The sequence below is a fragment of the Panicum virgatum genome, chromosome 6K (assembly GCF_016808335.1).
Source record: "Panicum virgatum strain AP13 chromosome 6K, P.virgatum_v5, whole genome shotgun sequence".
Classification (NCBI taxonomy): Eukaryota; Viridiplantae; Streptophyta; class Magnoliopsida; order Poales; family Poaceae; genus Panicum; species Panicum virgatum.
The window spans coordinates 43,174,694-43,195,264 of record NC_053141.1 but is presented as its reverse complement, the minus strand read 5'-3'; the positions used below and the strand labels follow the sequence as shown (position 1 = coordinate 43,195,264).

The window sequence follows — 20,571 nt, the reverse complement described above, 5'->3', positions numbered from 1 at the left end:
CATCGTATGTGTTACTTATACTTTCCCTTCAGTTTTGTGCCCGGTCCGCATCTCATCATAATGGCGTTCAAACGGATATATGCAGCTCGGCTCTGCTAATCCCTATTGGAGGTAAACGGAACATTGCTTTCCTAACCATCATTCTGCTGTGGTGTTAGCACAAGTGCATGTGTGGTGTGGTGGCCTTTTCAGCCCGTGCAGTGCGTTCACCTTCCAAACGTCAAGACTCCAGCCTCCAGGTCAGTACCCAGTTACCTACTCCTGTCAGCATTGTTTTTGCTCTGAAGCAAGCAATCCTGCAGTAGGGTGGCAAGGTACTTGTCTGTGGGTTGATGGTGAGGTGGTATGGACCGGCACACTGGTGGTGCGTGGTGTTGCAATTGCAATATGGCGCGTCGTTGTTGGCGTGTCCTCGTGTGTTTGGCAATTGCTCCCCTGAGAAAAATGAAACGGAAAATGAAAACATACAGGTCTGCAAATTCCTGTGCTCTGATCTGGCCTGCCGTGCAGGTAAAGATCTTTGCATCCAGCGACATGACTGACTGACCGCTGCTGAGCTGTGTGGGTGTACACGCTGAGCTGCTGACATTTGCAGCTCAACTTGAAGCTTCTGTGAGTGTGGCCGTGTTTAGTTGATCGCCAGTGTAAACGCAAAAAAAAATTCGAAGGAATCTTGCCAATTTGAAGTACTAAATGAAGTCTATTTACAAAACTTTTTGCACAGATGGGTTGTAAATCGCGAGACGAATCTAATGATGCTAATTAATTCATAATTAAGCAATAATTAGCGGATGGTTACTGTATCATCACTGTTGCAAATCATGGATTAAGTAGGTTCATTAGATTCGTCTCGTGATTTACAGTTCATCCATGTAAAAAGTTTTGTAAATAGACTTCATTTAGTATTTCAAATTAACAAGATTCTTTCGCAAATTTTTGCGTTTTTGCGTTTACAGGATGGTAACAGACCCTGTATCCATTCACCGTTTCCTCTGCTTTGCTCACTGCACGTATGATCCCAACCCATGTGTCGAAACATTCTTTTGCAAAGCTGCTTCTTTGGTCAGGATGGAATGGTAGGCATGCTTCAGAGTTCAGACTATGATAATGAGAACTGAAAATCCCCTCTCACCGACCGTTGGCAGGATCGATCTCGATCGTGAGGGGCTTGTTGATACACCAAGTATGCTTGTGGTCTATTTGCAGGGCCCACGTGGCACTGAAGGGTCTACTTTGAACAGCAATGCTAGTGGGGACCTGACGCCCTTAAAACGAGGCTCCCATATCTGGTTGGTGAGCGTAGTTTTCTGGCGATTAATCGAAATAATGACGCTTTATTTGTGTATAAATTAACGAACTTGTTTCTCCTGGGCTCACTTTCGTCATAAACCCAAGTCAATGGCCTATGGAGATGGACCTGGTGTCATCTGACGAAAACTTGTCAGAGAATGAGGCCGGCTGGCCTGCCACTTGATTTCTCCAGCTCAGGTCGCCGTGGCCGCCGGCTGGCCCTGGCCGTGGGCAAAATGGTAATTTGTTCGTCTCAAACATAAGCCAAAATTCTCTGATACGCACGGGCACCGGGGACGGCCGGTGGCTGTACCACCACCGACAGCTTCTTCCGGTTATCCCAAACTGGGCGATGGGCATGGCACTTTGGTCGCATCGGAGTCAGATCACCTCTCTTCTCTTCTCTTCTCTTTATAAAAATGACAAAAAAAAAGAGGAAAAGAAAGATGCTGGAACAAGGAAAGGAAGAGGGTTGCTTTCTCATGTTTTGTTTTTCTATGCCCTAGTGAGAATATGTTCCTCTTTTTTTTATTTTCGGCTGAATGATTGGAGATCTTCTGTTCTTGATATGGTGAGCCAATGGTGCACACGCATATTTGCACAAGGGTAACATGGAACATGGAGCGATAACAATAGTGCAGTAGTGTTGTCCAGCTCCACCTCCCTAGCATCGAGAGGGACAGAGAGGCCTCGCCAATTGCCCTGTGGAGACGACACCATGCCCAAGAGGAAATGCAGATGTTCCTTCACACAAAAAAATAATTTTTTTTTTTGGCAAAGGTGGTGCCACAGTCGTATACATGGTTGGTGAAGTCCTATGTTTATTTCACACGCAACATTTTATAAAAGTAAATGAAAAAGGAAAATAAAACATATATTTCTACTATCAGGGTACAAAAAGGGTCAGGGGGGTTGATCCAGAATTCCAGAGTGTAAGTCATTTAGTCAACGCCGTAGGGAGATCCCGAGCGCACACGAAATCTTCTCGGATGGAGTAATTGGGTGAGCAGCTGAGTAATGTTTGGAGGGAATGCCCAGTCTTGAGGTGCATTAGCCAAAGAGGAATTACCTTAAGCTATTTGTTTCAAAAAAAATTGTAATCGGTGGACCATAAATGGAGGAAGAAGGTTGTGATTTGTGCGGAAAGACTTGGTGCATGTGTGGAAGGATTCATGAAAAAAAATGCTTGCGCGACTGAGAATTTGGAAGCAGAATAAAGCGTCAAGGGAACATTTAAAAGAAAATGATGATGATCATCAAAGATTCAAAGGTGGCTAGAAAGAAGTCTAGGACCCACTTGAGATCGACGGAGGACATCTTCTTTGTTCTTTGTGGTTATTAATTAAATCTTATCTTATATCTTTTTGTCTAAAAATCTTATCTTATATCTATATATAGATTACTAAAACAAGCAATGATTCCTTGACCCGTCAATCGGAATCATTTAAAATTAACGATTGGTCAGTAAAATAGAAAAATACTAAAGTCCTTGACAGATGCACGCGGGCAGCCATATTTGCTAGTAATCTTAGCCGATTCTCCAAAAAGTTATAGATACTTAACTCGAAATATTAGATAATAACATATCAACAAAAATTCAAGAGATAACTATATTTGTACCTTCGAAAACTACGAAGAGGCACACAAAACGTTCGTGAGAGCTACAAATAAAAGTTAAAAAGAAAAAAGAGAGAGAGACATGACCAAGTAAGAGACGACCACACACATGACAAATGCTCGCGCACCAAGAACTGGATGTTGAATGCATGTTTAAAAATCCTATCTTTTTCTTACGCAGAAAATGCAACGTACAACAATCCACCGCACTTGACACGAAGGAACAGAAAACCAAGAGCTAGGAAAGGAACCCACATAAAATGGAACGGGCCGGCCGGCGAAAAGGGCAAGCGGACAAAGACAAACCGCTTGCCGGCGGCCACCCTCGACCATCACCGCGCAGACCCGGCCAAGCCCCGAGCCGAGAGAGGCGAGAGGGAGAAGAGGGGGGGGGGGGGGGGGGGGGGGGGGGGGACCCACTAGCCTGGCGCTCGATTTAAGCAGAGCAACCGCCCACTCCCCCCCACTCCTCTCCGGTCTCCGCCCACCACGCTCTCCGCGCGGGCAGAGCAGACCCAGCCGCGATCCCACCGCGCCTGGCCGCGGGCGTCGCCTCCCCTCCCCTCCCGCGCCGACGGCCCGCGCGCACGCGGGAACCGCGCCCCGCGAGCGGCACCACAGGCACACCAAGTGGGGGTTCCCTCGCCCTTGCGCGTTCGCGACGGGAGCCTCACCTCCCCGCCGCATTGGATCGCGCGGCGGCGGCGCCACCGCAGCCTGCTGCTGACTGCGCCCGCGGTGGCCGACGCTGGAGCCTTGCCGGACGGTGAGGGATTCTCCCCGCTTCGCCTTCATACTGTTCTGCAAGTTCGAGTCTGGAGCCTTGCTCTTGGTGAAGCCTCCGCCGCTCGCCGGATCTCTGGGGGATCGTGACCGGCGGCGTGGCTCTTGATTCGCCGTCTTTTTTTTTTCTCGCGCGCGATGGGTTCCCTCCAACTTTTTATTTGTAGTTATCTTCTCCTGCTTCTGCTTGGGGTCCTAGTATTGCTCTACGTGCTCCACGGATCTTTGTTCGACGACAGCAGCATTGATTACCTAGTCTCATAATTTGACCTGCCACTTCGTGATGAGTTGGGCTTGGGCGCCTGGGGAGCAGATCATGCCGATTTTTTCCTACCACGCGATCCACATTTCCGAATTCCGGCGCCTAATGTTATCACGGGAAATTGGTTCCTCCATGCTTCCCGATTGCCATTTTTTTCACTCCTCCTAATCTGTTATCTGTACGACGGGCGGGGTGGTTGCAGATTTGGAATTTCGTGGCGGCGGTTTGGTTTGATTTATGATGGCCTGCCGTCCGCATTTATGATGGAATGTTCTCCAAGTACTAATTTGCCCCTTCAAGCTGTTCTTGTACTCGGGGGTATTGATTGATGAATTTCCCGTTCCTTGCCAGTTGCCGCTATCGGAAGCCCTGTGCCAGCCTAACAGGTGCTTTTGGGTTGCAGTGGGCTATTGCAGGCAATTGTAATTATTTACTGATCAGTATGGTGTATGGAAATAAGTATTGGTTCATGAGTGGCTTGCGATGGAGTTTGGCCATTTGTCCATTAAACATACTCATACTGCTATGCTTTCTTACACTTTCTAGAATAGTTGGTGGTATGATTTTGCTATTTTGGGGGGAACTTGGTCACTTTATAGTATCTCTACTATGGTAATTAGTACCATCTGTGGCAATTTTGATTGGTAGTCATCCTAAAGATACTCTTTTGAATCTGCAGAATGGATGATCTTGTCATCCATTAGCTGGTAAATTATATAGAGCTTTGTCAGTCGTAAAGCCCATACTCGACTGCAGGTTCAAGGTGATAACCTCACCTAAAGTAGATGGGATTGGGGGGTGGGGAGGGGGGGTGTACTCTTACCCGTTGCGTCCTTTAGCACCTTTATTTCATTGTCGCATCCTAGAGTTCTGATAGAGTTCAGTTATGGAAATGAAAGGGAGCTTGATTTTAGTTCCAATAGTTCAAAGTGTGCTTATTAATCCTCTTTTCCAGATCTCCTGTTTCTTCTGATTCAAGTGTCACTAACGTTAGATCTATTTGAACATGCTTGCTTTTGAAAGTCTGTTCCGCTTGCAAAAGTTGCTAGAACAACCTAACCAGTTGTGCTTATTATTTCTCCAGGAATCAAAGTTTCAGACAGATTAGAAGTACTCCAAAATGGGTGCTAGAGATAATTTGGAAGGGAGAGAAGAGAAGAGGGGGGTTGGATCAGATTATGTGCATGCTAGGGACTCCTTTTCATCACAAGGAGAATCTCGGGTTCCAAGGAAGCTCAGTAAAAAGGAGACTAAAGAAAATAGCCCCAGCACAACCAAAAGCAGCGTTAGCCGTCTAGCTCAAAATAAGCTGCAACATAAAGGATTAAACAATGTTCAGAACAAATCTCAGAAGCAAAAGAAAACAGTTAGCGCTGCTAAAGCTGTTGAAGTTAGAAAGCCAGACATTGCCAGAGTTCCTTCTCTCCCTCCATCAGAATTGTCTGAGGAAACGGATGATATAATCAGCGATGCTGGAACCATTGACGATAAAGGCAATGAAGAGGCCAAGGAGATCGATGTGTTAGATGAAGCTCCTCACTGTGATCAGAGTACTGGCACTGATGATGATATTCCTGATATTGAAGAGAAGATAGTCCATCATGACAAATCAGTTGTAGGTCAAGGGAATGAGGAATCAGCATCAAGAATTGACAAGTTGGAACAAGAACTTCGTGAAGTTGCTGCTCTCGAAGTTTCTCTATACTCTGTTGTGCCCGAGCATGGAAGTTCAGCACATAAGTTGCATACCCCAGCTCGGCGTCTCTCTAGGCTATATATTCATGCATCCAAGTTTTGGTCCGCTGACAAGAGAGCTTCAGTAGCAAAAAACATTGCTTCTGGCCTCGTGCTTGTTGCAAAGTCCAGTAGCAATGATGCTTCAAGGTATAATACGGCTACTCTTTTCTGAATTTTGGCTCTAGCATATGACATCACCAGAAAATTCCCCCAACTGACAAACTATTCTTGATATAGATTGACATTCTGGCTGTCCAACACAGTTGTCGTCAGGGAGATCATTGCACAAGCATTTGGTGTCTCACGTGTGAATCCAATGATGATGACCATGACCATGAACATGAATGGTGGTGCCAAAAATCTTGATGGGAAACCTATGACAATGCTATGGAGAAACAGCTCCAATGGCAAGCAAGCCAAACTTGCTGCGATGCAGATGCCAGATGATTGGCAGGAAACAAGTACATTTTTGGCTTCATTAGAGAAGATTGAATCTTGGATATTTTCTCGGATTGTTGATACAGTGTGGTGGCAGGTAAATATCTGTTTCTTGATAATAGATTCTAACCAATGTTCTTACGGCGTTAAGGCGAGTCACCACCGCCTAGCCGCCTAGGCGGGCTAAGGCGACGCCTAGGCGGGCCAAAACAGGGGAGCGCCTTGTCGCCTAGGCGACGCCATAAGAACATTGATTCTAACTGACACTTCATGAGGTTGGGAGCATTCTGTCCTAGTCCAGTGTTTCAAAAATAAATACTTCAGTGATTCTCCTCTGGCCTGCCTGTTTTCTGAATATGTTGGAATATTCATGTTGTCAGTTTTATGAAAAACGTTTCTCTTCCAGGCACTTACTCCTCACATGCAAACGCCGGCTGAAGGTTCATCTACTCCAAAGGCTGGCAGAGTGTCAGGTCCTGCTTTGGGTGACCAGCAGCAGGGCACCTTTTCTGTTAACCTGTGGAAGGCTGCATTTCATGATGCATTCAGTAGAATGTGCCCTCTCCGTGCTGGAGGACATGAGTGTGGCTGTTTACCAGTATTGGCAAAATTGGTATTATTTAACATCCTTATTTTCAAAATAATAAGATTTTTTCGTTACTGCAAATATATTTCAGGATCTCATGGTTCTCCCATTATCAGGTGATGGAGCAATGTGTAGCCCGTTTGGATGTTGCAATGTTTAATGCCATCCTTCGTGAATCAGCAAATGAGATACCAACTGATCCTATATCTGACCCGATTGTTGACCCAAAAGTTCTACCAATCCCAGCTGGTGATCTAAGCTTTGGTTCAGGCGCACAGCTGAAGAACTCTGTATGTGCTGATTCAGTTCTTTGTGCATTTCAAGTAGTTTTTTGTTATAACTGTTATATGGTTGTTTGTCAAGGTGATGCTTGCTAAGGAACAAAACTAGATTGTCAATGTGATAGGATCTTGCTATTACCTCTCAAACAATCAATTTATGTAAAATAAATGACTGCAGATTGGAAACTGGTCAAGATGGTTGACGGATAAATTTGGCATTGACGATGATGATTCGGACATAGGAAACGATGACGATGATGAAAGAAGAGGTGCAGCAAAATCAAAATCATTTCAACTGCTTAATGAATTGAGTGATCTCCTGATGCTACCAAAGGACATGCTTCTTGAAAAATCTATCAGGAAAGAGGTCAGTGTTCACGCATAGCAACTGGCAAATTATTATACTGTTTCCTCTTTTACGTGACAATCAAATGACCAGGGTATGCCTTTGATGTCTTCCTCAGGTCTGCCCCTCAATTGGCCTTCAGTTAGTGACAAGAATCCTGTGCAACTTCACACCTGATGAGTTCTGTCCTGATCCTGTTCCAAGCACAGTCTTAGAGGAGCTGAATTCAGAGGTTTGTTTCATTCTCACGAAATGCTGTAGGCTTCTAGCCTCACACACATTTATACACAGAAATGTAGTGGTTAAGAAATACTTGATGCTGTGCAGAGCTTGCTGGAGCGATGCACCAACAAAGATGTGCTCAGCACATTTCCATGCATTGCTGCTCCTGTTGTGTACCGGGCACCTTCGACATCAGATGCGGCAGAGAAAGTGGCAGACATAGGAGGCGGCTCAAAGCTCGATAGGAAAGCCTCAATGGTACAGAGGAGAGGGTACACCAGCGACGACGACCTGGATGACCTGGACTCCCCTCTTGCATCCCTAATTGACAGGAGTGCTCCACCTTCACCATCAAATGGTGTTGCACATTTCAGTGCTCAGAGAGGAGCTTCCTTGGAGAACGTAAGATACACTCTCCTAAGAGAAGTATGGTCGGAGCGGCGGTGATCAATGCATCTATAAAACCTAAAATCTCTTCTACAGCTGTCGTATAAGATCACAAGAAGGCGTCGTTGTGTATGCCCTTCAACTGTCTTTTCACAGTAACAAAATATGAAACACTGCTTGTACAGCACATTCCCGCAATCCTATATATGTAGCCCTTTTGTAGTATAGCGCAACTCTAGATACAGGTAGTAAGACTATTGCACCTTGAAGTTGAATAACACTATCTATGGTGCAAGTTTGTGGAATGAAGCTATGAAAGGTCGTTTGCCGAGCTAGCTACTGTTGTGTAGGGTGTCGGCATGGATGCTGATGCAGTGTTTCAACAGCATTTCTATATTGATCTGGCATTCTCCTCATGGAACAATTTGATAGGGACATGAGACGCTAACATTTGAGCTGTCTCCACTATTCATTCTTAACAAATCAGAGTATGGTGACGGCCCAACGGAAGCAAATCATCGTCTGACGGCCGCCGCCGATGGCGGCCCTTCATCTGCAGATGCTTCTCTGGATTGCGCCGATCACCAAGTTCGTTGCAACCTGATGTGGTGGGGCTTGGCTTTTGATTATAACGTATACACAAAAAGCATAGGGTCCTAATCAAGCTCACTAAGCCCCCAACAATCCTTTGCAACTGGCCACCGAGAGAGTGATGGCTGATCGATTGGCATTCCACAACCACCACACAGGGTTAGCGATGGCTGACAGCATGATACCCAGGACCGGGCATTATATTTGTCAGTTGCCAGGAAGCATGGCCTGACAGACAAAAATGAACAGGCAAGCATATAACAATTCATTTGAGCAAGTGCGACACAAGTTCAGCTAATAAAACCATTTCACCCTGTAATTTTTTTATAAACAATTCACCCTGTATTTCAATGCAAAGATTCCACACCATCACACAACACAAGTTCAGGCAAAATCACACTCGCAAAAACAATTACCCATGGAACACTACTGAGACTGTAAATACCACAAATAGCATTTCCTAAGAACCCAGTTAGGAGCAGCTTGACAGTAAATCATAAGGGCACTAATAAAGAACTGAACACATAGACCACTGAATTCGATTTAAGGAAATAGAGAACTTTGTGATGTCGCATCACAGTACAAGAGTTCAAAACTTCGTTGGGCCACAAAAGGTTTGCTGTTGACAATACAAGCTACACTTGTTCTAAAGATGTAAAGGATGCGAGAGCTTAATCCGCTTCGTCGATGACCTTGGTTCCCAGCCCTTTCAAACCCTCAGCAGGAATCTCAGCGGCGGTGACGAGGGAGTAGAGTTCCTCCTTGGCATCCTCCTCATCGTTCCTCCTGCGGGCGATTCTCACACGCACCCTCCGCGGAACGCTTCTGATCCCGCTGCTCCAGATGTGCTTGTTCAGCTTCACATCAACCCGGACATCGGTGGTGCCCGTGGCCTTCTGTGCAAACTTCCTGATCTCCTTGATGGCATTGGGTGCCTTCTTCTTGAATGTGCTGCCAAACATCAGAAAATGTTGAGTAAAAAGAAAGGGAGAATGGTCACATTCAGTAACCTTCAATTCCAATAACAGTACAAGATTAAGTACAAACACGTCATGCAGAGAACTGAAGACACTTGGATAAGCATTCAGTAACTGAAACGGAACAATCTATGAGACCGTTGGATCCGGATGAAACATTAAAACAAGTGAGCCGAAGTGAGCAATCAAAACAACCATCTTTTCCTCTCCTGCTTGTTTTTGAGTTCATACTCATCATTTCTAGTGTCAAAAACAATGAATTACGATGTCAAATGAGGATTCTAAGCCTTGCATGGTTTATATGTTTGGTAAAAACATACCTCATAAGAAGCGTGTTGAGCATATACTGCTACATCTTTCTAAGACAGGTAAAACGGACCCTTCATTGCTACCCATAAGTTCTCTGATAGCATATTTTGCAATTCTAAATGGAAATAAAGGGCGATACTAGGGGCCTATTGCTTTTACCTTCCATGACTAAATGAAATTAAGAAGATATCAAACAAATGCCGCCGAAAATTTACAAAGCATACGATAGCAGATGTTCATGCAAACTACGAAGAGAATAGCTAATCACGTTGACCATACTAAATGTTCAGCAATTCCGGGCCTCCAGATCGCAACGAGAACAGAACAGGGAGATCCTTGTCTAGTACCACCGAACACACGACATCACCTGCTACCAATCATGTCATGATGCCTAAATACTACGACACGAACCGTGCGATCGAGCCGCATCTCCTAGCGAGAACGCGCAGCAAACACCAGCGAGGTGGCGAGAGGGAGAAGAGGGGTACCAGCCGTGGAGGCGCTTGTGAAGGTTGATGGTATACTCCCTGGTGACCACCTCCTCCTTCCTCGCCGCCGCTCCCTTCTTCTCCGCCATCTCCTCTCCTCTCCTCCGCTCTGCTCCGGGGCGGCGATTCGGCTCGGGGGTGTTCCGTTTCGGCGGCGCGAGAAGAAAACCCTACCAGCGACGGGGTCCCTTTTATATGAGCGGCGCGCAGAGTGATGGGCCCCGCGGTGTGCCTTAGTCCTTGTACATGGGCTTTGGGGTGGCGTTCAAGCGGGCTAGTGGGCCACAATTATACTCGGGCTGAATGGCTGGCGGGCCGCGTGCAACGATATATTAACTGTATTTTATTTCCACTCAAAAAAAAACTGTATTTTATTTTCTTTTTTTCTCAAAAAAACTGTATTTTATTTTCAAAATCCCCTAAAAAAAACTGTAGCCTCACCTCCTAGGAAAGTCCAGTTATGGTAAGTTCAAAAGGGATATATGAACAGGTACACTGCTGATACAGCAATGACTGAAACTGCATGAGCATGTATTTTCTTCAAGTAGAAATTGGGTACAAATTGGACTCGTGCTCGAACAATGTAGTTACATTCACTTTCGCACAAATATCGGTCCTTGCGAAAACAAAAGAAATAAACCTCAGGTTTTCAGGGGCGTTGAACATGACAAGCCCCCATGATAATCATGATACGCTCTAGTTACAGGTGCTTCTTATCAGTTTTACTTTTATTACTGAACTGGATTGGATTTGGAAATATCTAGAGCCATGGGAGGGAATGAGGCAGGTGGTCATGGAGGATGAAAATCTGCCTAATTCGGATGAAGTTCTGCCCAATTCTGATCAATAGCCAGCCAGGCGTGGGTCCGTGCGATGAGGAAGGCTGCTGCGAGCTCCCAAACCTCTGCAACCGCAACCAGCCTGCAAATTTTGCACACACGCTTTGATTTGTAAGGTAGGGTAAGCGGCCATGGATGTGCAAACTTCCTTCTTCGACTATTAAAAGTTCCTTACCACTTGTGCTGCAAAAGGCAGCATGCTCTCTGGTGGCATGCCGGTGCATAAACCTAATCCAAAAGAACAAAACAATAAGCCTGTATGGTAAATATTTCAGAATAGACGAAGCAATCAGCATTTATAACCTAACAAAGTGCTTCTTGTTAAAAGCAGAAAGAAGAGTAACAGCAAGATGAGCAAGCTGCCACAGGACATGATTGTGAGACATTGCAACTGGCCCATGTACCATATTCGTTTCAGTGCTCTTCAATTCCTCGACAGAGCTTTATGCAACCAAAATTTCAACAACTTTGATAGAGAGTGCAGACCATTATCGATATGAGACAGGAAGCTTATTTCTTACCTTGTCACAACTGATTTCTTGAAAAGGAAATTTACTAGCTTAACTAACAAAAGGTTCTGTAAAAATAGAAACACTAAAACAGAGGAAATGATTTTCGCCGCTATATTTATGGTGGAAAAGGAGACATTGCACACTGACCGTACAGAACTGCTCCAATGAATGCATCTCCTGCGCCAGTTGTATCTATGAGCTCTCCAGGTGGTATAACTTCAGCTGTACCTAGAAGTAACCTGCCACTTATCGAGCCTACTCCATCCACGCTTATTCTCAAATTCGACTGAAAACAAGGACAGATGCAAAAACAGATGTACTACGAAAACACTATAGGGAATTGCCAATTCTAGTATAATGAATCATGAATTTCATGCAGATTGCCACTACTATACTCCAGACAATATGTCAGTCTAGACGCAGACATTTTGAAGTGAATACTACCACTCATTTCGATTTCAATTTTCAAACCAGAGGACTTCCAAGTGTACTGAAGCTCCTACCTTGTGATTATAATTTACAGATCTAGTTCAAGATGATAGAGGAACATACATACATATGGAAAATATACCCATCCACATTAAACGTTACATGCAATGTGTCATACCTTGGAAGCAATGCATTTCGGTATAGTAGAACTCTGGTCAACTTTCTTCTGTAGTGATTCCAGTAAAGCCTCTGCATCTATTTCCCCTGCCTCAGAAGCATCTGCAACATATTTATTTTTATTATTTTTGTTCCAAAAAAGAGAGAAAAACCATTACTGGGTCCTTTGCCTGTACAATGCACAATCCCTTGTATCCATGCCTTATCTAAATACTAAGGTAGCATAAGTATGCAGATCTACAGTAAACTAACCTGTCATGCTTCTCTCAAGCATCAAGCAACCTTTCTCCCCCAGAGTTACAATAACAAATTTGATTTTAGGTTGTCTTGAAAGCATGGACACTAAAGCAACCGGTAGTGATGAAGCTCCTGTCCAGGCCTACAAAATTAGATAGGTGGAAACAATGAAACCCACAAGGTGCCAGCAAACTGAAAATGCTAGAGTAAGTAAAGCAAAGCTAGCACATGTTTGTGTTGCAATTAAAATGACGCTGGCAGAAGTATATAAAGCAAATTCCTGCCTAAGCCACGGGAATCGTAGGCACTTTTCATTTCTTTTAAGAAGTTAGTTAGTCAAGAACAATGTTTTTATAGTAAAAAAATTGAAATAGCAGTGATGTAAAACTCTAACCATCATGCGGGCTGATCTGGGCCAATATTAATGAATCATGTGGAAATTCTCTCCCCTCACGTTGACCTTCAAAAAGAATTGGAAGGGCCTTGGGTAGGATCTAGAAGTTGCACTCTTCTGCTATCAAACAACTTACCTGAGGAAATTTTGCAGAGCATACAACATAGGATGCAAAATTAAGAAGCTCGTCCAAACCCTCCCTCTTTCTTTCGGCATCAATCAAAATAGGGATTTTTCTTTGACTTGCCTGCACTGGATTGTTCCATAAGCAAAGGTCAGCCTCAGTAGCAGTGCAGAGAGAAGGAGAAAACTAACCAGAAAAAGTCTTATGTGTGGTATTAATACAATAGAAACTGTAGATTGACAACGTGGACAAAATAAAACAAATCCCCAAGGCATATCTCAAATTTATAAGCTACCCGCAATCACAACTGCAGAAAGAGTGAGTACTCCTCTTTTTTTTCAATTCTTGTGGACTAAGATGATGTGCCTGGAAGATATTACCTCTTCTGCAACAAGCAAAGCAGTGTCATGCAATCGTACATCAAAGTAGACGATGTCTGCTCCATCTAAAGCAGAAGACAAATTTGCCTTCGTGAGCTCTTCTGGCACCAAGGGTGGAGAACCAGGAGTGTGTATACAAGTACGAGTTTTCCTGAAAGGCAAAAGCAGGACAGCTGAATATAATTCAGTAACAGATATTAGCTAAAGATTTTTTGGATATAATAGCTAGGATATGTCACTTGTTCTGAGTTGCTATTGTCTATTGATAATCACAAGAAGTTGGCAAGAATCATGTAGTAGCATGACCGGTTTGCATATTATCTGATATACAAAAAAAAATGTGACAGTGCAGGTTCCTACTTGCAGCAGAGCCATGTAATTGCAAAATAGGCATGTGAGCGTGTCATGTGAACTCACGTCTGTTGATCAACGATGATGTAGGTGAAGGGTGAATTCCCGTCCTCTGCGACCTGAAAAAGGACGCATCACGTTCTAGAGGATGAGCTTAGCAGCACTGAGTGACTGTGATTGCGTTGCTAATGCATAGAATTCATACCAGAATGTAGGATGTGTCGATGCCATCAGCTTGGAGCTCGCTGAGGATGTTCCTTCCTTGAGCATCGTTGGCTACCTGATCCCGATGGGTTGTTTTAAAGGTTAGAACTTAGAAGCAAAGATCAGGCGTTGACTACTTGTGTCCAGTTAATGGGAAGTGAAGGGGAGGGAGGGGGAAATCAAGAACACACCTTGGAAATGATCCTGGGGCGGAGGCCGAGTCGCGCAGCTGCGGTGAGCGCGTTGCCCGTGTTGCCGCCGCCCTGGACCTTGAGCTCGAGGCTGCGGATCTTGTCGTCGGGGTTGGGGAAGGACGCCACCGTGGCCAGGTAGTCCACGTTGATGGCGCCGCACCCGAGCTGCGGCGCGTCACAGAACGGGAGGGGGAGGAGGAGCTCAGCTCAGACCGAGGCGGAGGAGGAGACGGATCGAGCCTTGTCGGAAGGAAGAGGAGGAGCGGGCACCGTACCACGACCGGGCTGGGGCCGCCGGAGTCCATGGCGGCGGCGGCGGCACTCCGGGGGCGGCGACGCGGACGAGGCGGCGGGATAACCCCCCTGCCCGCTTGACGACGAAGAGCGTGGAGAGAAGCGGTGGGCAGCTGCAGCGGGTTTGCGCAGGACGCCATCCCTTCTCCCCTCTTTTGCTGTTGGGCTGGCCTTGGTGCCAACTGCCAACGCAACAAGGTGGTTACTACCTTTCCTCGTCCTTCTCCTGTGGGCAATGGCGGTCGTGTGCTTCAGTGCTTGCGTGCCAGTGCAAATGCTACCCGCCAAAACAAACTAGCTCCAACCAGATCAAACCGAACCAAATCCAGTGCGATGGACTGCGATGCAAGATCGAGTGGAACGAGCGATGAGAGGAGGACGCTGGCTGGCCGGCGAGGGCAATCATCCATCCAGTGATCACCTCCATCTGCAAACACCAGCCACGTGGGGTGGTGGTCTGCATTGAAGAAGGAAGCAAACAGACGACCGCTCGGCCCACAAGGCTGACTCCAACCAACACCAACCCAACAAAAGCAGGCCCAGGCCAGAAATAGGCATTGGGCTTGGATCCGCGCGCAGCACGCAATCACATCAGACGAATCACATCAGACCATTTTAGCTCTAACTGACACCTCTCAACAAAAAATAGCTCTAACTGACCAAAATATGACCTTATTACCAGTATTTCACTATATAAACCTGATCAAAACTAACCAAGCAGCACATATTTCTCCTCACAAACAATGCATCTCTGTGTTCGACTGGCTGTGGATGGTGGCTGGTGCTGATTTGTTGTGAGAGAAAAATACTGTTGGCTGGCTGATGCTGATTTGGTGTGAGAGAAAAATATTGTTGACTGGTCACTGCTGAACAGAGTGGCAAATAAAAAGTTCTATGATGATTAGAGTCAGCACTACAAACGTCATCATCCAAAGAAGCAGAAAGATTCAGTGTATATGCAGAGAACTACCTAGTGGCGTACCTTGAACCATCACCACCAGCCCGGTTTCCTCTATCCTCGGGACAAGCCATTTCTCCGATCTTGGTATAGGATTATCGAATTGAGATAAGCTGAATAGCTTTTTGGAAGGTCACCAGACCAGTCCCCAAATTTGCGCATACAGCAAGGGTCTTATGTCTCCTAATCCTTGAATATTCTCCAGGAACACTTCTCTTAAATCAAACGCACTACTTATTAAACTACACTTAGAACGGTATAGTCCATGAGAAGCAACATATACAGACTCGTTTTAAATTAGTGAGCTAATGTCGCAACCTGTAAGAGATTGCTGAATGAGACCAAAAGGGTTTAGGGCTGCATGAGCCCACCGTACCCAAGCCAACAAACTTTGGTCAAATTCAACACTAGATTCTTTTTTTTTTGGCACAATTCAACACTAGCTTTAGGCAACTAATTATAACAAGATGTGTGCTGGCAAACTCACACGAGCGTTATGGTGTCCAGACTCCAGACCTGCAAAATAATTGCCAATTAGAACACTATGTTGTACTACTAATCCATTTGAGATTAGGTTTAGTTATAATGTATTTTTAAAGTAATCAAGATACTTCGCAATATGGATCGTTCACCCGTGCACAGAGTGTCAGAGATTCTGAATTCGCAATAGGTTCCAGGAGCATTTTTAAGGTGATGAATTTTTTTCAGATAAAATTCTGATGCTATGCGCATGCGCACGTGTCCACTGAAAATTCTGGCGCCGTGGGGGAGAGGGCATTGACATGGCTAGCTCGTCTCAACAACCAGCAGCAGCTCAGAACAGCGCGGCGTCTGTACGAATCCGATGGGCATGTTTAATAAGCAACGGCCACGGCGAGTCAACAATCATTGGGAGCCCGATTAGCTAGGCTAGTAGCTAGCCATTGAAACTCTGTCATGCATGCTGGACTGAGCTAATTTCAGGCTCCAAACAACGCTCATTTTCTTTTTCTGTCATCCCTGCTGCAGGTAAACCGTTTCCTGAACAAAAACGGTGGTGTTCTTGCAAAATTAAAGGTCAGGAAAAGGAAGGGGTTGTATGTCCAACTGGTGCTCTCACTTTCTACAAGATACCAGAAAACTAGAAACTGGCTTCTTAATTTCTCAGAGACCCGAGAACCATTTCTCCAATATACTGTACTAAATAGAATCATGGCCAGACACTTGAGTTTAAGATCGAGCATTACATTACACCCGGTCAATCAACACTCGAGTTTGCTTCACAATCCTCTCGTGAGCTCATCATTATTGGGAAGCGACGTGATGGACGTTTAAGCAATCAGTGAAAATGCTCCAAGCCACGGTGCCTTTTCTTCGGTAATCAGTTTTATCGCGTGCAAGGCAAGCGAGAATTACACGAAGAAAATGACTCGACCTCGAGCACAGCGAGCCCACACGTGCGCCACACAGCAGACCCTCCCAAAATGTTTGCACAACTCCGCCAACTCTACGCCGAATTTACAATGGCATCCCCCCTCCCCGTGTATGTACAGGCACCCTCGAGCCGTCAGTTACAATACGGTACTCTACCGAGGTCCAAAGCGCAAAAACAACTAACACCTGCGGCGGCGGCGACGTCGTCGGAGGTCAGAACTCCGACGAGAAGTCCGACGAGGCGTCCGACGTGCCCTTCGGAGGGGGTGGCTGGTGAAGGTTCCTGAAGTGATCCCTCACGTCGAACCCCTCGCCGGCCGCGAGACCCTCGTCGGCCGGTGGCGGGATGTAGGGCGGCCGGGACACCTCCGTGAGCATGTCCCACGCCACGCCGGCAAAGAACGGGTGCTCGCGGATCTCGTCGGCGCCGCCGGCGTACCCGAGCCTCCTCCGCGGGTCCCGCTCCAGCAGGCGCGAGACGAGGTCGATGAGCTCCGGCATCCGCCGCCGGATGTCCCCCGGGAACTCGAGCTCCCTGTGCAGCACGTTCCGGAACGTCTCCTTCCGGTTCTGGCCCTTGAACGGCGTCCGGCCGAACGCCATCTCGTAGACCAGCACGCCGACGGCCCACCAATCGACGGCGAACCCGTGGCCCTCGCCGCGCACCATCTCCGGCGACACGTACTCCTCCGTGCCGACGAAGGAGTAGGACTTGCCCCACGCGCCGGCGCCGGAGCAGCCGAAGCTCCCGGGCTTCCGGCTCACCGGCGACACCCGCGCCGACTTGGACTTCTTGGCCAGGGCTCCGTCGCTCCCCGACCCCATCAGGTACCGGACCAAGTTCTGGAGCTGCTGGCGCGGCGACGGCGACGGCGCCGCGGACCACGGCTGAGGGGGCCTGGACCTGGCGTGGCCGACGAGGGAGGAGTCGCTGCGGGCGGCGACGCGCGCCCGGCGGTTCTGGCCACGGTGCGACGGCGGCGGAGGCGGCGAGGTCGACGAGGACGCGGACGTGGGCCGGTGGTGGAGGAGGCGGGAGAGGTCGAAGTCGGTGAGGACGACGTGGCCGTCGGCGCGGAGGAGCACGTTCTCCGGCTTGAGGTCGCGGTACACGACGCCGGCGGCGTGGAGCTCGGCGATCGCGGAGACGATCTCGGCAATGTAGAAGCGTATGGCGGCGGGGGAGAAGATGCGGTCGGGGAGCGAGTAGCGGAGCTCGTTGAGGTCGCCGCCGGAGCAGTAGGGGACGGCCCAGGCGAGGAGGTCGTCCGTCTCGGTGAAGCCGAGGAGGGACGGGAGGTGCGGGTGCGCGAGGCGGGAGAGCACGCTGATCTCCCACCGCGCGCGGCGGTCGGCGTCGGGCTTGGCGGAGCGCTTGTCGAAGGCCTTGAGAGCGTAGCGGTCGGGGCGCGAGGAGGCCGCCGAGGGGCCGTCGGCGACGAGGAACACGGTGCCCATGGCGCCCCGGCCGAGGACGCGCAGCGCGCGCGCCCGGTCGAGGTCGATGTCCATGGCTGGTGGCCGGCACGGGCGCGCGGGGCAGCCGTGGGTTCGCACGCCGTGCACGGCCGGGAAGTGTTGGGGTGGCGGGCGCTGGGCTAAGAATAGCGAGCGGGAGCAACCGCGCGAGCGCAAGGGAGGAAAGGGGAGGGCACCAAACGAATGGAGAGGCGAGGATGGTTTGCAGGGAAGATATAGGAGGACGATCCAACTTCTCTGACTGTAGCAATCGATCCTATCCATCCATCTCAAAGCGGACGGCCCACATAAGCTCAAAAGTCACGGGAACAGTATTCCTACTGTTCCCTGGCTTGCCTTAGTCAGGGAATCCCGATTGGTCGAGGGCAAGAGACACTGACAGCGCCCTCCTGCTTTTGAAATAATCTTCTTTTTTCACCATAGAAAAAAAAACTCTTTTTAGGGTTGTCCATTTGCACCGGATCCCCTACCATTAGATCAAGAACCAACGATGACCTGTAATAGTAAATCTTGAGTTAACGAAACTATCGACGTGTGTTGTCTACCATAATTAGTCTAAAAATATGGGCATATCTACGCTGCATCAAAAACTAGAACTCAAATGAAGCTGATATTTCTATGAAAACTGTATATGAACATCTTTTTCGCGTAAAGAGATTCCACCACACTTGAGAAAGAAACTAAATTATACTCCTGTTACAAAACTCCCGTACTCCAAATGGAGGTCTTAGCTGACAATTATGACAGAAAACCTTTCTAATTTGGCATTATACTTCCTGCTCCATATTATTTGGTCAGTCGCCTCTGCAACTCCTTTGCTGTTAAAACTCTGAAGCTACACATCTCTGTTGCTTCGTCCTGCTAACAAAGCTCTGAAAGACCGAAACACAGTTCTTGCTGCAAGCGCCTGACATGTTAATTCACACTCCAAATTGGGACTGTGACACCGTATGCAGAGCACACCCTTTTGGATTGGGGAAATTCCCTGCAAGGCCCTCAAACAAATCATGCTTCCTTCTATGGCCCTGCAAAATTGCAACTTCCTTATTTGACCCTGATTTCATTTTCCTTCCCTTCCATGGACCTGCCGTTACATCTGCAGTTAACTCCCAGTTAAGTGACTGTGAAAAGACAATAGTACCCCTGGCGCACAAACAACAGATATTGAGATCTCATGGAGAACAGATATTGGAGATGTACAGCACGATATTATGCAGCAAATTCTCCACATTTTTAACACACTAGATTCACGTACAATATAATAGATTCACATAATAATGTAAATCACACCGGCGGGGGAGAGGCGCGGTAGCTTCAGAGGGAGTTAGGGGTATTTTTGTCTTTTCACAGCCACTTAACTGAGATTTAACTAGAGATCTCACGGCAGGGCCATATAAGGGATGCAAGATAAAAATAGAGCTAAAGAAGGGAGTTTGAACTTTCCAGGGCCATAGAAGGAATTGTCATTTGTCTCAGAGGGAATTTTCTCTTTTGGATTTGGCGTGGAGTGCTCCTCCCCTGCTGGTGATTAGAATACAACACACGCTGTTGTCGATCCACTAATCCTGCGATGAGTTGGATTACGCAAAAACAAAACAAAGCCCCTGCTCCTATGTGCAGCACTAGCTGCTTGAAAAATTGTGCTGAAAAAAAAAAGAGGGATGGCCGGGCGTGGAGCTAGAGGAGGCAAAGGCGGGGTTTCCACGTGCGGAAAGGAGCAGGGATCGAATAAATCCATTGCAGAAGAACCTATCAATCATACGGTGCAATGGATCTGAAGAAACAGTGGCATTTGGATGCGATTTCATCAGGCTTTGAGCACAGCGGCTAATCTAGGAGCTATATGCTTTGCCCTCGCAAACGACAAGCGTTTTTTCTTGGAGGAAGAAGCCGAAATGGCAAAAGATTTTGGAGATTTGATGGGATGCGTCGTACGCAAATTTCGCGGGGGCGTGCGGTTCGCCGTTTGTCTCGGTCTCGATGCGCCCCAGTCCTGAAGAATCTGAAGCGGATTGTCGCTGTCCACGACCTGCACCATACTCCGAGTTAAGATGAACTGATGACCTTCCATTGTTAACTGAAGCAGAAATATAGTTGAGCTTACTTGGAGCATGCAGACGTGGATATGGATGGCGAAACTTGTCTACACGCCAAGCAGCTGGATGCTAATGCCAGCACAGGCATCTATCGCAAAACAAAGCTGAAGCTTTTGCAATAATTTGCAGAGAGATGTGCCGTTGATGGCGACTAGCAAGAACTGAACTCGTTGTCG

At 47.2% G+C, this 20,571-nt stretch overlaps 4 protein-coding genes across 7 annotated transcripts; 1 reads left to right on the top strand and 3 right to left on the bottom strand.

Annotated features, from left to right (window-relative positions):
- Positions 1-3,371: 3,371 nt before the first annotated feature.
- LOC120712782 lies at positions 3,372-8,365 on the top strand. The gene is made up of 8 exons (XM_039998659.1): positions 3,372-3,673; positions 5,037-5,836; positions 5,927-6,224; positions 6,534-6,740; positions 6,830-7,003; positions 7,173-7,361; positions 7,459-7,572; positions 7,668-8,365. The coding sequence occupies exons 2-8, from the start codon at positions 5,073-5,075 to the stop codon at positions 8,007-8,009; spliced, it is 2,088 nt and encodes a 695-aa protein (XP_039854593.1). The 5' UTR covers positions 3,372-3,673; positions 5,037-5,072; the 3' UTR covers positions 8,010-8,365.
- Positions 8,366-9,023: 658 nt separating this feature from the next.
- Positions 9,024-10,515, bottom strand: LOC120712785 (60S ribosomal protein L31-like). Its single transcript, XM_039998664.1, has 2 exons — positions 10,315-10,515; positions 9,024-9,491 (listed from the first exon to the last, which is right to left on the bottom strand). Exons 1-2 carry the CDS (start codon positions 10,401-10,403, stop codon positions 9,212-9,214), a joined length of 369 nt encoding a protein of 122 aa, XP_039854598.1. The 5' UTR covers positions 10,404-10,515; the 3' UTR covers positions 9,024-9,211.
- A 309-nt stretch (positions 10,516-10,824) lies between these two features.
- LOC120712783 (ribokinase-like) lies at positions 10,825-14,823 on the bottom strand. 4 transcript variants are annotated; one of them, XM_039998661.1, is made up of 11 exons: positions 14,431-14,823; positions 14,153-14,320; positions 13,963-14,037; positions 13,824-13,876; positions 13,407-13,557; positions 13,039-13,149; positions 12,524-12,650; positions 12,273-12,358; positions 11,813-11,951; positions 11,329-11,381; positions 10,825-11,255 (listed from the first exon to the last, which is right to left on the bottom strand). In XM_039998661.1, the coding sequence occupies exons 1-11, from the start codon at positions 14,587-14,589 to the stop codon at positions 11,127-11,129; spliced, it is 1,251 nt and encodes a 416-aa protein (XP_039854595.1). In that variant the 5' UTR covers positions 14,590-14,823; the 3' UTR covers positions 10,825-11,126. The 4 variants fall into 4 exon arrangements, with proteins under 4 accessions (XP_039854595.1, XP_039854596.1, XP_039854594.1 ...); XM_039998662.1 differs by having other exon boundaries at positions 10,825-11,235; positions 12,273-12,373; positions 14,431-14,785; XM_039998660.1 differs by having other exon boundaries at positions 10,849-11,255; positions 12,273-12,373; positions 14,431-14,800.
- A 1,902-nt stretch (positions 14,824-16,725) lies between these two features.
- On the bottom strand, positions 16,726-18,563 carry LOC120713519 (serine/threonine-protein kinase UCN-like). Its single transcript, XM_039999460.1, has one exon. It carries the CDS (start codon positions 18,561-18,563, stop codon positions 17,034-17,036), a length of 1,530 nt encoding a protein of 509 aa, XP_039855394.1. The 3' UTR covers positions 16,726-17,033.
- Between the last annotated feature and the right edge of the window lie 2,008 nt (positions 18,564-20,571).

What these genes read in the sequence shown, in the direction of transcription:
- LOC120712782 (XM_039998659.1), top strand. Translation starts at nt 5,073, where the DNA reads ATGGGTGCTAGAGATAATTTGGAAGGGAGAGAAGAGAAGAGGGGGGTT. An exon ending in TTGATACAGTGTGGTGGCAG is followed by an intron (nt 6,225 to 6,533) that starts GTAAATATCTGT and finishes TTTCTCTTCCAG; the next exon opens with GCACTTACTCCTCACATGCA. An exon ending in AAAAATCTATCAGGAAAGAG is followed by an intron (nt 7,362 to 7,458) that starts GTCAGTGTTCAC and finishes TGTCTTCCTCAG; the next exon opens with GTCTGCCCCTCAATTGGCCT.
- LOC120712785 (XM_039998664.1), bottom strand. Translation starts at nt 10,403, where the DNA reads ATGGCGGAGAAGAAGGGAGCGGCGGCGAGGAAGGAGGAGGTGGTCACC. An exon ending in CACAAGCGCCTCCACGGCTG is followed by an intron (nt 9,492 to 10,314) that starts GTACCCCTCTTC and finishes GATGTTTGGCAG; the next exon opens with CACATTCAAGAAGAAGGCAC.
- LOC120712783 (XM_039998660.1), bottom strand. Translation starts at nt 14,589, where the DNA reads ATGGCGTCCTGCGCAAACCCGCTGCAGCTGCCCACCGCTTCTCTCCAC. An exon ending in GCGGCCCCAGCCCGGTCGTG is followed by an intron (nt 14,321 to 14,430) that starts GTACGGTGCCCG and finishes GACGCGCCGCAG; the next exon opens with CTCGGGTGCGGCGCCATCAA. An exon ending in GCTTGAGAGAAGCATGACAG is followed by an intron (nt 12,374 to 12,523) that starts GTTAGTTTACTG and finishes AATATGTTGCAG; the next exon opens with ATGCTTCTGAGGCAGGGGAA.
- LOC120713519 (XM_039999460.1), bottom strand. Translation starts at nt 18,563, where the DNA reads ATGGATAGGATCGATTGCTACAGTCAGAGAAGTTGGATCGTCCTCCTA.